Source organism: Alexandromys fortis, unplaced genomic scaffold (genome assembly GCF_014885135.2).
Source record: "Alexandromys fortis isolate MF-2015 unplaced genomic scaffold, M_Fortis_MF-2015_v1.1 scaffold_25, whole genome shotgun sequence".
NCBI lineage: Eukaryota > Metazoa > Chordata > Mammalia > Rodentia > Cricetidae > Alexandromys > Alexandromys fortis.
The window spans coordinates 9,707,095-9,721,005 of NW_026067904.1; the positions used below are offsets into that span (position 1 = coordinate 9,707,095).

Below are 13,911 nucleotides of genomic sequence, written 5' to 3' on the forward strand. Positions count from 1 at the left end.
GCATTTTATCTGGAAAAGGGCGGATTCCCTGTAAGATCCTTCCCTCAGTCAGACCTCATGGACCAGATTTGCTGGGGCTGCTGGGTACAAGCTACTTGTGTGGTTTAAATTACCAGAATGTATTTCTCACTGCCCTGAGGGATGGAAGTTCTAGAACAAGGTGTGAGCGGGTTTGGTTTCGAGTGAAGTCTTTCTTCCTTGAAGAGGGTCACCTTGCTGTGTCCTCAAACGGCCTTTTTCCGTGTGCATAGGTCCCTGTGTTTCCTCTTTGTCTCATAAGGACAGAAGCCATGTGGGACCTGCAGTTTTTACTTATTGTAACTGTAGTCACCCCCTTGACGCTCTTTGTTTTGCCCGATACAGTCACACTGTGGACTCCAGCTTAAACGTTTGAATCTGTTTGCAGTAGGGACCCTGTTAGCCTTAGAGAAAAGAACGTGGAGCAGGACACCACAGGCCCAAGGAATGGACTTGAGGGAGGATGACGTGGAAACGTGGGGTGGGAGCATGCAGGAGACCGTGGATGAAGAAGCTTCTACACCAAAAAGATTATATACAACTTGGCGACCCAAAGAATGAATCTGTACCAAATTACCCTCACTACCTGGATGTTCTGTATTCTCCATTACTGTCTGGCCCTTCCCGCCCAAGTGGGCAGGGTCCCTAACAGAAAGGTAGTCATTGTGTCCCTGGTAGTGGTGCCCTTGCGTCTCCTGGTAGCATCCTCATCTGGTTCCTTCCAGCAAGACAGAGATAATATTCTCGACCTCAGAGAACTGTCTACTCTGAAAGTACAAAGTCTGGAGAGAAACAGGTGTGAGAGAAAACATGGTCGTAACTGGGTGCCTGGGCCCAACTCTGCTAAGCCCTCAGACGGGGAGGGGGAGTATCCCTGGTGGGTTGTGAAAAGAGACAGCTGGGGCTGGAGCTCAGTGTTAGAGCTCTGGCTAGGCAGCCAACAGCCTGAGGTTCAACCCACTTCAAACAGCAGCTAGGAGTGACCAAACTCTCCCCTGGGTCCCCTCTCCCGTACTGAGATTTCTGACTGGCCTTCTAGACATTTCCTTCCCTTCAGACTTTGGAACAGACTGTCTTGCTGGGGATCCAAAAGCACCCTGACATGCTTCCACACGCTGGCGGTTTGCTGTGCTACAACACTCCTTCTGTGGCTGGAGGGCTGGAGCTTACAGGGCTGTCCATCACGACAAGGCGGCAAAGCAGAACTGCCCGGCCCCCAGAGGCCCATTTTGCTGGCCTTGGCTCCTGCGTCTTCTCCTTCCCTGTCTGCCCTCACTCTGAATCCTGGATGCTGCCTCTGTCCTTCTTTGCATGGCTCTGCCCTTCCCCTGGCCTCAGCTTCACCTTGCTGAGTCACAAACATCCTTCCTGCAACCCCCAGATGTCTCAATGCAGCCAAAACTCACCTCAGATCCTAGACTGGGAGGCAGGAGGCAGCTTGTGACTGCTGGGCCAGGCCCTGGAAGGGAGGGGAACTGGCAGCAAGGTCTTAAGGCGCTGTGAAAGCAAGGGCAGAAATAGTCTTTGCAGACCCTGCCACAAGATGGCCTGGAGAAGCACGTGACTGCCACTTGGCCTCTGCTTCTCTGTCTTAAAATGGGGGTGCTCTCGCAGCTCTCCTTGTCTCTTGGGGCTTGTTCTTGTGAGAGAAACCCAACTACAAAAATGGGGTCATGGTGGGGCATACAGGAGAAACATGGTGAAGACACAAAGAACTCATTGTGTGGTTTTCATAATTTTTATTGTCTGGAATATGGCGGGAATCCAAGGCTGGGGAGACCTCTCTAGTACCTTGAAGCTGGGGTTTAAACTGCGGTTTGAGCCAAGATGCTTGGAGTTTAGAGACCTCTAGTGGCCAAGTGTAGTATTGCACCAGTTTCAGGCAGTCCCGTGCCCCAGTGCCCTGAAATCACAGAACAAGAAAACCACAAGAATAAGAAAACTAGTGGTGTCTGCTCCACCCTCGGTGAACCTCTTTGACTACTTCTGGAACCCCAGACACAGATGTGGGAACCAAGCCCCCTGCCACCTCTGTCTCACAGGCCAGGCTTAGCGATGGCAGGGCCTGAAGTCAGACACCTGCAGGAACCAGCTCAGCAATGCCAGTTGTACTGAGGGACCTAAGGCTGGACCACAGGTGTGCCTTGGGTACAGGAGGGACTTCTGGGTAAAGAGAGGAGAAACGGGCGTGCGATCACCCTTAGATTCTGGTATCAGGCTATTGAGAGCTATTCAAAGAGGGAGGGGCCCTATAGTTTCTCCAACCCAGTGGGCTTTGGAGGATGAGGGGGCACTTTGGGAGACTGTACCTGCTTGTCTCTAGGTGTTTGGGTTCTCAGTGTGGGCGTGTCTTGCACACTGGCATCTGTGCACTTGAGCACTTTGGTCCCAGGCTCCCTGTAATGCTGTTCTTCTACTCTGTTGCAGATGAACCGGCCGATCCAGGTGAAGCCTGCGGACAGCGAGAGCCGAGGAGGTAGTAGCTGCCTGCGCCAGCCCCCTTCACGTGAGGGCCCACTTGTCTCTGACCCCTCCCCTTCTCCTCCCTTCTTCCCACCCTGTCCGGCTGCTGCGACTCCCTACCTCTTCCTCTTCCTGCTGCTTTTCCTCAGGTCTGAAGGCTAGGGGGCAGGCCTGTGTTGTTCTGGGTGACTGACGTGGAAAGAGGGAGGGGCTAGGCGACCCGGCCTGCTGGTGGGAGGGAAGGGTTTAATACTTGTCTAGAGAAACAAGGAGCCATGTAAGAGCTATCCTTTCCTATTCTCTTAGTTAAGCAAAAAAGAGCGCCTGCCTGAATGCTGTCAAGGAAAACTCTCTGGGATGGGGTTTGAACGCTGCCCTGTGAGATACCCAACGTGTGCAATCGTGTTCTAGCAGGAGTCAAGGCTGTGAAGGAACACACCTGAGAGGGGCTGTGTTGGGGGTGCAGGCCACACAAGGCAAACATGGTGGATCTGAGCAGGCAGACCGATGTCTGGAAGGGGACAGGGAAAAGGACATAGCTTTACCCATAAATGTTCACCCCATGCACACATATGTGTGCACACACATGAAAGAGATAGATAGATACATAGATACTTACATAGATAGATGATAGATACATAGGTACATAGATAGATGATAGATAGATAGATAGATAGATAGATAGATAGATAGATAGATGATAGACAGATGATAGGAGATAGATGATAGATAGATAGATAGATAGATAGATAGATAGATAGATAGATAGATACATAGATACATAGATACATAGATAGATACATAGATAGATACATAGATAGATACATAGATAGATACATAGATAGATAGATAGATAGATAGCCAGACTACCCCAGAAGCTCTGCCCTGTGAAGACAAGACATGTGCCTGTCAGGGACAGCTCGGTTACCAGGCAACAATTCTCCTGGAAATTCAGTGCCTTTGCAGCAATAATGTTTCCCACCTCCGCTGCAGGGTGACCTGTACCCACCCTGGGCACAGTCTAACTCGAGGTACCCTCTAGGTAGGATTCAACCATGCTAGAGTGTGAAAAGAAAGTGAGAGCAAAGGATAAAGAACACCTCGAGCATCAAAGGTCAGTCCTCTGCCACCTCTGCCAACCGCCTTTCCCATGGTACTGAGAAAAAGGAGACACCTCAGCCCAAGAGAGAGAAGGGAGTCGCAGCCTCTGCTAAGCCCCAGACTGGCAGCCTTGAAAAGGAGGATGCTGTTCTTTCTGCGTCTCGTGGAGTCTGTCTTCATTCAGCCTCCAGCTCCACACTTACTTTCACTTGCCTGACCTCAGCACCAACAGTGCCCTCAGGAATGTGGACGAATTCATCCCCAGTCAGACCCAGGACCCCCCTAAGGGGACACTGTCCTACCCACCAATGGCAGGTCCCCACCCAAACACGCACAGGCTCAGCAGGTAGTGAACTGAGCAGCCACTCATGAGCAGGAAACCCTTGGGGATAGAGAAAGGGGAAGGGCACTTGCTTCCCGCCTTGGCCAGCAGTGAGAGATCTTGGCTGCTCTTCTACCATGGAAGGGTCTCTCCCAGAGCAAGAGCTGCCAGGGGGAGCGTCCTAGCTCCAGTTACTACTGTGATGAAACACCATGCTCAAAAGCAAGTTGGGGAGTAAAGGTCTTACACTTGCACAGTCCATCACTGAAGGAAATGGGGCAGGAACTCCAACAGGACAGGAACCTGGAGGCAGGAGCTGATGCAGATACCACAGAGGGCTGCAAACTGGCTCGCTCTCCAAGGCTTGCTCAGCCTGCTTTCTTAAAGCACCCAGGACCACTGGCCCAGGGGTGGCCTCCTTGCAGAGGGCTGAGCCCCCCCTATCATCGCTAATCACAAAAATGATCCATGGTCTTGCCTACAGCCTGATTTTATGGAAGCATTTCCCCAGTCAAGGTTTCTGTCTCTCAAATGACTCTAGCCTGTGTCAAGTTGACATAAAACTAGCGAGCACATAGGGCTTAGAGAAGTCTTCCTACAGTGTCCATTAGGCAAGAGGGAGGGTGTGGGGATGAAACGGGGCATCGGTTTAGTCCCAGCCACCTGCTGCCTCCTGCCAAGTCTCCTGGTGTCTTCTCTCAAGCCTTTCACTGAGGTAGAATGTGACCGTGGCGCTCTCCAGACTCAGGAACTTCTGTCCCTGGCTTTCATTACTCACTAGCTTGGCCAGCCACCAAGGGGGTTCTCTTTTCTCCATCCTCCTTCTCCCCTAAAAGCTCATAAGAAAATAAAATAGACCAAAGACACTTGAAATTCAGATTCAGCTGTCCTGAAGGGAATCTGCTGTGACTGAAGGTGGCACTGGTCCCAGAAGACTCCCATGAGCCCTCTGTTTCAAGCTGCTTACCTAGCTCAGGCCCCTCTTGACCTGAGCTTCAGGTCCCCCAGCAGAGCTCAAGCCTACTAAAGGCACCTCATGTCTTAGGGCATGAACACATCTGCCCCATGGCTCACTGAGCAACCCAAGGACCCTGATAACTGAAGCATAATATACTCGGGTGTAAAGGGCCGAAGGAAGCAAACCCACATGGCTCCTGCTTCCCACTCTAGCTCCCTCCTTGATGGAGGCAGGATCATGTCCTGGCTCAGCCTCACCCAGGGCTGAAGAGACCCATGGCAGCGATCAGGGTCTCTCTTAGAAATGGTCTCTAGAAGGCAGACCCGGTGAGAGCTGGGTGCAGGTTACCCAGACGTGCAGCGCCTCACCGAACAGTATGTGGGGAGCCACACTACCGAGGGTAGCTCTCAGGCCCAGGCAGGCTGCTTGGACTCTCCGTGCCTGAAGTGAGCGCAGAGAAGGACTGCAAGAGAACTCAGAGGAGACAGCTCTAGACTTCTAGACGTGAAGGGAAGGGATCCCCAGTGCTAGGGAAGAAAACGGGTGGCCCGAACAAGGAAGGCTGCGCCTAGAGAAGCCTCAGAGGGATCCGGCAGGCCTGGCCCCAGCAGCCTTCCAGAGCCAGCATGGGTGTGGGACACCCCCTCAGCCCCAGCCCAGCTGAGTGCCTGTTCTACTGCTCTTCACTCATCCCTTGCCTGGGAGGCAATTGCTCTCCTACTCCAAGCTGCTAACCTCATCCCTTTCTCCCATACATCTCCTGCTCTGACACTTGCCCCAAGCCAGATTAATCAGCTCTTTTATTCTTGCTGCGGTGGAAGGGGGTGGGGAGAGAAGAGCCAAACCTAAACATCTATCTATTAATTGCACATTCAATATTAAACAGGGAGATGGCCCTGAGTCAGCACTATCACCAAGCTATTTTTTTTTAAAAAGAAAGTTGGTTTAAAATAATTTAATATCCATTAAATATTTCTTGTGGGGAAGGGAGGGAAAGGTGGGAATGATTAAAGGAATAAAGAGGAGGAGGGGTGTGGAAGGAAGGGAGGGTGTGGTGGCAGGGGAGGAGCGAAGTGAGGAAGAAGGAAGGGTGAGAAGAAATGGGTCGGGCAGAGGAGAGGGCTCCTTCGGGAAAGGGTTTGAGTCATGAGGACCGAGGTAGAGAGCTGAGCATGTGAGGGGCCTGTGATCCCGTCACTGGGTCATAAAGGCAAGGTGTGCAGAGACAGGAGGCTCCCAGGCTTCTCCACCAGCCAGTCCAGTCAATAGGTGAGCTCGGGTTCAGTGAGAGGCCCAGGGTCTTATCACAATAAGGTAGAGTTATGGAGGAAGGTATCCACTACCAGCCCCCATGCACGCGGGCTGGGAGAAGGGCCTTGGGGGATGTACGTGTGTTGGAGCTGGGAGGGCAGGAAAGGAAGCACCCCAGGAGCAGGTGGTGCTGCCGGGTCCCACCCGGCCCTACCCAGGCTGTAGCTACATCACAGTCCAAGCAGCTCTGCTCCCAGGTCACTCAGTATTCCCTAGACTTAGAACCTGGGACACGCGTGAGCCTCTTTGATCTCCACCCACCTGCCTTCCGGGTCAGTAAAGAGACTTTGTCTGGAGGAGAGCTTCTCCCTACACCCCAGCACACAGAAGCGACTGCTAGCTCAGGCACCGCTAGCTCAGGCTCCATTTCCCGTTCCACTTCTTGCGCTTCTAGATGCATCCCATGGTCACACGCGGTTGGAGAGAACTGTAAGTGTAAGGGCGCCTTCTTCCCTGCGGAGCTCCGGTACAGATGAATTGCTTAGTCAGGCTGACAGGAACAGGAGCAGGGTTCCTCTCCTCTTCTCTTCCAGCCATGAGAACCAACAAGAAGCCTGGGTCCATCAGAGCCTTGGGCTAACAGGTCACTGTTCCCAGATGCCCAGACTAAAGCTGACAGGTCTGGCCTTTGGAAGGCCTCCAGCGGAACCAGGAGTAAGGTTCCCGTCTTCCAGGGTGTGCCCCACTGTCCTCCGCGCTTAGCTCTAGAGAAAGCTCACAGGCAAATAGACACAAAAAGTAGAAACCGCTGTGGCAGAATCAGGCCTAATTGCTTAAAGACATGACCAGATTAAATCAGCAGTCGCCTGACCTTTGGCTGGAATAGGTTAAACCCACATTAAAAGGACAGGCCAAGTCTCTTCCTGCTAAGCAGGCTGTATTTTCCCCAGGCCAGGGAAGGGAGACTGAGATGGTAGCCTGAGGGCATCCAGAGGAACTCCAAAGAGTTCAGGGAAAGGGGTCCTGTGAGTGAGGCAGGAGGGGGGATTTTTTAACCCCCACCCTGACTCTTACCCCAGCTGCAGGGCCTGAGGCAGACTAAGGGGGGAAGGAGACCTGAGCTATGGTGGAAAGGAACATGGAGAGCTAGCTCTGTAAGAGTTGTTGTCACACCCCCAAGGAAGCTTCCAGAAAGTGGAAACCTCTCCCACCCCAGGCCTCACAAACATTCCAGTCCTATCTGCTCCCAAGTCTTCTTTTGTAGACTCTGCCTCTCCACCTCTCTTTCTCCCTTCCCCCCTCCCTCTCTCATTTTTGTGCCCCTCTCTATCTCTGCTAGAACTATACAGGGTAGGGAAGGAAGGGGAGGATTGTGGCGGGTGTGAGCCCCACCCTAGCCAGTCATTAGGTTTCCCTCGCCCCCACGCCACCCCAGGCAGGGGCCAGCCGAGTCAGCGAGCTGTGCTCTGGTAGCCTCTTGCTGCCCCCAGTCCACAATGGCATCTTCAGAGCATCCTTTTCCTCAAGGCAGACACACCAGTGTGGTGGTGGAGTCCCGCTGGGCCAGCTAATGAGGTTGGACACGATGCCTGTGATGCAGATCCCAGGCCCTCCCTGAGGCCACGTTCCCCACCATAAACCCAGGCCCCATTCCCTCCTCCCGGCCCCTCCACCATCTGTAGCCCCATCGGGTCCTGTGGCTTTTGAAATCCTATTACATTCCTCATTTCTCCTCCAAGCATTATTCTGTTTCTAAGCAGGCAGACCACGTGTGGTCTGTAAGAGTTCCCAGAGGCTTTGGGGGACCAGCTGAGGGGTATGAGTCCAGGCAGGGCAGCTGTCTGCTCCTGCAGTGGTTCTGGCCCAGGCACACGGCTGAGAGAGACCTACGGCCATAACTATTGACCCCCAGATGCTGCATTGCCCACTTCCGGGCTCTTCTAACAATCCAGTCCTCTTACGCTCCAAAGGCCATTTACAGTGTGTTCTGATGGAATGGACGTGCAGACTGACCCTGCTTTGTAGAAAGGCACCATAAAAAGTGCCCATTATCCCCCGTCTCTAGAAGCAATGAATGACTCACTGGCCTAGGGCTTCTGACAGAACAAAAGCCCCTCAGGGTTCTGCGGAGGAAGCCCTGAGGCCAGGCATGTGGGAGGGTGGCTGAGCAGAAGGCTGAAGGGCAGTGCCGCCAGCCTGAAGCTATCTTGGGTCTGTAGATCACAGGGCTTTGTCCTGATTCCACGCACACTTGCCTCTAGTTTGGAGCTGCAGAGGATCGAGGCCTGGACAGAGTTGACTCTAGCCAGCAGAACGTGACTGGTGACTGAGGTCTCACAGCAGCCACCGAAAGGAGCTGTTTACCAACACTTTGGAGCACAAAATGTTCACACTTTAGCATCCCTTGCACCTTCTGAGTCTCCACAGCAGTCTTGGGAGCTGGACTGTACAGTACACTCCCGCATCTGTGCCCATTTGTGTGTGAGTATGGGTGTGCTTTGCTTGTCCACCAGAACTTGCTTCAGAACTGGGACTCCCAGTTCTGTGACATGGGGACTGTGAGAGTACCCGCTTTTTCCTCTGAGCTAGTCCCATGAAGGAGATACCATGGCAAACCAGGACGCCAAACCATGTAGGCCTGGAGAGGCCCAGGAACCAGTCTACCCAGTCTCAGTCTGTAGAGTTTGCCACCCAAGTGTGACGACCTAAATTCAATCTGCAGAATCCACGTGGAAAAGCTGAGCAAGGCGGCTCACATGTGGTCGCAATGGTGGACTGGTAGACAGGTCCTTGAGGCTCACTGCCTTCCGTGAGTTCAAGGCCAGTAAGAGACGCTCAGAAACAAAAAAAGGGGGTGGGGGGCTGGTCAGCAAGATAGCTCAGTGAAAAAGGGCACCAGCACCTACTGCCAAACTGGCCACACTATGACCCATGTGGTAGAAAGAGAGAAGAGATCCTTTGTAGCTAGTCTCACATTTGCACTCTGCCCTTTCCCCAATCAAGCACACAGATTTAAAAAAAAAAATTAAAAGAAGGCCAATTGAGATTTAAACTAAAACCAAATTGTTTAAAAAACAAAGCAAACCAATGTGGGTAGCATCTGAGGAACAAAATGTTAGGTTAACCCAAGCATACATGCATACCACCACCGAAACACACTCTCTCTGTCTCTGTCTCTCTCTGTCTCTCTCTCTCTGTCTCTCTGTCTCTCTCTCTCTGTCTCTGTCTCTCTAAAAATCTCTCTCTCTCTCTCTCTCTCTCTCTCTCTCACACACACACACACACACAGAGAGAGAGAGAGAGAGAGAGAGAAAGAGAGAGAGAGAGAGAGAGAGAGAGAGAACAGGACAATTCCACAGCCCCCTCCCCCACCAGGTCTCCTGTCTCAGGCCCGTTTTGACCTCCTGTTACCATGGGAATTTCTCAGCTTGTATCATGTTTTCCCATGAACCAACCTCAAAGCCCATGTCCCATTTTCATTTTGGACTAATGTTGAAGGGGAAAAAAAAACCACAGCAATGTTTATCTCGAATGTAGGATCACAGACCCAGGCCTAGGCCCATCATGCCCTATGCATGCAGTCCGAAAGATTTGGAATGATCAAGAGATCGCAAACCTACGACTAAGCCATACTGTCCAACCAAAGCGTGGCTTCCCTACCGGTAGATCAAGTTCCATGACTCATCTACAAACCCATTTGTGCAAGGCTTATTCTGCCATGTGGCTTCTATTCTCAAACCCCCAATTTTCTGAGTTAAAGGAATCTTTGTCTCCTTTCTTTCCCCACTGGAAGAGGAGTTTTGAAAGCTGAGGCCCTTCCGCTAATTTATACGGCTATGGCGGACAGACCCGTGAAGTCAGGTCTTTGTGGCTGGGGAGGCGACTCTTTGGGGAAGGGTCCCCAGGGAGGCCCCAAGGCACTCCAGCGGGGCAGACACACATTATAAATACATCTGTAACTCCCACCACAGGTGTGAAAATATAATTAACTGCGAATCTGCCGAATGCAAATGGACTCTCGGTTTTCAGCTGGGGGAAGGCATGCGGCTTGATCTGCATTTTCCTTCTAAAGTGGTTTTTTTCTGGTTTTGTCTTGTTTTGTTTTGTTTTAAGCATCAAAGTTGAGACTCAAGCTCCTCAACAAATTCCCTCTGGTCCCAGCTAATTTAGCAAACAACGGTTTCGGGGGAAATGGGGTATTAATCATAGCAAACGGCCTTCGGGGTGATATTTAAAAGTGCCTCCTGCCTGTGCGCCTGGGAATAGGAATGACAGAGAGAGGGGACTGGGCCCCCTCTGGTGAACCATCCCTTGGCATCCTGTCCCCTGCACTACGTGAGCACACAGGAGGGTGTTCTCACTTCTAGGGAAGATGGGGACAATGAGAGAAAGGAAGTGCTTCCTCGCTGGGCAGTCCACAGCATAGGAGCGAAATACCCAGTGTGCACTCGGGCTCCTGATGCAACTCACCAAGGCAGTTTGACAAGAATAGGGGCATGGATGAGGGTGACAGGGGCAGAACAGGAAGAGGACCAGACTATGTGAACCAGAGATGGGAGTATGAATCTGAACTTGCTCTGCGGGGGGAAATGAGCTGAACACAAGTAGGTGAGGGGCTCCTGGTGAGCAAGGGTGGAGGATGTGCGGTTTTGAGGGTTTAGGTAAGGTGTGGGAACCCCGATTTTCACAAGGGGCTTTGCACAGAGGTGTTTAGGTAATGGGGAGCACTCTTAGACCCGAGAATTAGAGAGTAACATGGTACAAGTGGTGTTCTTGGGTTGTTCAGGCATGTGGAGCAAGGATCCCGAGTTAAAGAGCTGGACAGAGATAGGCCCAAGCTTGGCATCTTCGTTCTGACTCTAGACCCCTGCCTTTCCCACAAAGCTATCCACTCTGCGAGCTACATGCTCTGATTGCAAAGAGGAAGATAACCGTCCCCTAAACTTCTTTTTGAAGATGGAGCATAGTAGGAAAACATGGGATGTCCCCTCATGGTAGCTGTAGCTGTTGTCGTGTTATTTTTGGAGTCTGGTATGTGGGAAAAAAGAGATGCTAGCAGGATGAGGACCTCTGACGAGGTGCGGTGAGTCAAGCGCAAACTGAGATTGTATAGCACCCCAAGCTCCACTGGGTTAGGTCTGTGCATTACCGAAAAGGAGCAGGACAGGGGAGGCTCCCCAGAGGTGGTGGTGATGTGCGACCATAGGGACAATAGGGAACACACGGGCTGTCACAGTAAAAGCTTGCAATCGGAGGCAGGTACGTGGGTGGCATTCCAGATATTTTTAAATCTGGAGAAGAATGGGTTTGGTTGGAAAGGTGTGTCTACTTAATGGACTAGAGGAACTGAACTTGGTGTGTATGTGTGTGTTTGTTGGTGCATGCGTGTGTCACGGTGCATGTGTAAAACCCGGAGGCAGACTAGTAGGAGTTGGTCCTCTCGTTCTACCCTATGGATCCCGGGAACTGATCTGAGGCCATCAAGCTTGGCAGCAGGTACCTTTCCCCGGTGGGCCATTTTGCCAGCCCTACCTTGTTTTGTTGAGATAGGTTCTCTCACTGGCCTGGACAATGTCAGAGTAGAGAAATACGGCTCTAAAATAGGACTGCAGGCTTGGGCCAAGGATACTGTGAAGAGAAGGGAGGCCCCAAGTCGCTCTTATATATACAAACACAAGTAAGTATAGGTGTGCATGCTCATTCTTCTGGATCCAAAAGGCCTTGGCGCTTGTCATTGTATTCTAGAGTCTGCCCCTCCTGGCCTAAGGTTGAAGATCCAGGGCTTTGTCAATGCATGCAGCAGGAACTGCTGGGACTCTAGAAGACAGACAGACAGTGGTGCTCCAATACTGCCAGCGAGTCACTCGGTGCTTCTAGCGTGAGAGCCTCACACCTGGCAGCAGCCCCGTGGCCTTGACTGAGCAGCACCTCCGTTTATGGAGTGAGAAACAAGGGCTGGGAGAGAGCTGACTTCCTGAGACAGACAGCAATCATTAACCCTTCTTGTCTCCAGCCTTCTGGTCACCTCCACATCTTGCCCACTCCTCATGGAGCTTTGGGACTTCTCACAACCACTCACTCCAATGCATATCTTCTGAGCCTCCAAACTCACCATCTTATCCACAGTGAGGAGGCTGGAACACGGTCTACAATGGCTTCTCTTATTCCTTGTCCAAGCTTTTGGGAAACAGGGGTGCAGGGGACTTCATAGAGTGTCTAAGGCTGGATATGCTTAGGTGCCACTCGGCTGATAGAAGGAAGAGCCTCTCTATGGTCATGTAAGTGTGGAGACGAGCTGGAAGAAGCAGGCAGTAAAAGCCCATGGAAACTCCACTGAGAAAAAGCAGCCTGAATCACCAGGGCCTTGCCCATCTGGAATACAGAATTGCAGACATCAACAGGGATCCATGCTAAGGACAGCCTATGCCCTCAACACCCTGAAAGCCACAACCCATCCCTGGGTAACTGGTTTGGGTGTCTCAGGATGCTTGAAGTTTATGTATAAATGGCCAATTGCAGTGACTTTCCACACCAGAGGGTACCCCTTAGCCCGCAGAGCTTATGAACCATAAGACAGATGCGTGGGTCTAGGAAGCTAATTTCCAGCCTCTGCTGGGCGCTAGGCTCTGGAGAAGCTCACAGGCTAGACTGGGGAGATCTGTTGAAGTATATGCGCAGTGGAGACAGTGTGTGCCAGGGACAACCAGAGCAGTCTGAGTGGGCTTCTGGAGGCTTCTCCGTGTTGGAGAGGATTCTAAACTGAAATTCCACCGAGATAAGAGATGCAAGCCCCACGGCCTCTAGCTTGTCCAGGGACAAACAAGGAAACCACATGGTTCAGGAGAAGAGTCCTAGGAAGACCAGAGTATGTGTTGGAGTCTGGCTCCTGGAGGAAGAAGAAAAGGCCTGGGTTCTGTGGAAAAGTTTGGGTCCACAGGAACAGGATGTGGGAAGAGGGCCAACAACAGGGAGAATGGCCATTATATCAAGAGAACAAGAAATCCATGCAGGCTCTGGCCATGAGGATAGGCAAGAACCGTAAGAATAAAGATTCAGGAGCCCTTCTTCAGTAGGAAGTAAAAGTCTAGTACCAAGGCACCTCTCCCCTAGGATCTGCTACCTCACACTTCCAGTACACATCCACCCTTGCAGCACACTTGACTCTTCCCAGTTACCTAGCTCCCTGCTACCAGTCCAAGCCCTCCTCACTCCGCCTGCTGATCTGTTTTCTTTAGCGGTCCCCTCACTGCATCTCCAGCTCAGACATCCTCTTCTGCCCTCTGCACGCACTATAAAGTCAGGCATGGTGTTAATTTCTCATCTCCGTGAAGTCTGTTCTCTGCTTAAAGAGAGACATATCCACCTTCCTCAGAGCTCGTCTGGGAATGGGAGCCAGTCTGTGCTTGCTCCACAATGCCAATTCTGTGCCATGGCTGAAAATGCTCTCCCCTCCCTAGCTGGGCCAGGTGGCGAAGCAGCCTACACTTCCGGCTTTCTACTCGCTCTGGCCCCACAAGCTGAGGCAGGGGTGGGTAGGGGGCTGGAGCCACTGACATTGGCATTCTCCTTGCCTCACATCTTAATAATTTAATGGCTATTAGCAGGGCCACTGTTGTGGGGGAGGGGCGCTGAGGGAAGATTTATAGAGAGAATTCACTCCAGGTTGGGGTTTTGTCTTCCTCTGTTTTCCTGGCATTTATCATGCATGTTTTAATTTGGATCGGAGAGTTGCTACCATCTGGCCATTATCGCAAAGAAATATTCATTTTCGCTGAGTGACACAGGCTCCATTCATCAC

General features: G+C 51.9%; 1 protein-coding gene across 28 annotated transcripts in view; it reads left to right on the plus strand.

Moving 5' to 3' along the window:
• Celf4 (CUGBP Elav-like family member 4) overlaps window positions 1-13,911 on the plus strand; it is a 273,562-nt gene that overhangs the window by 213,184 nt on the left and 46,467 nt on the right. For 13 of the 28 annotated variants that reach the window (XM_050134875.1, XM_050134896.1, XM_050134880.1 and 10 more), the window contains exon 3: window positions 2,446-2,524. In XM_050134875.1, the coding sequence (XP_049990832.1) occupies window positions 2,446-2,524 (79 nt within the window). The remainder of the gene's footprint in view (window positions 1-2,445; window positions 2,525-13,911) is intronic. The other 15 variants (XM_050134885.1, XM_050134899.1, XM_050134892.1 and 12 more) reach the window with 2 other exon arrangements.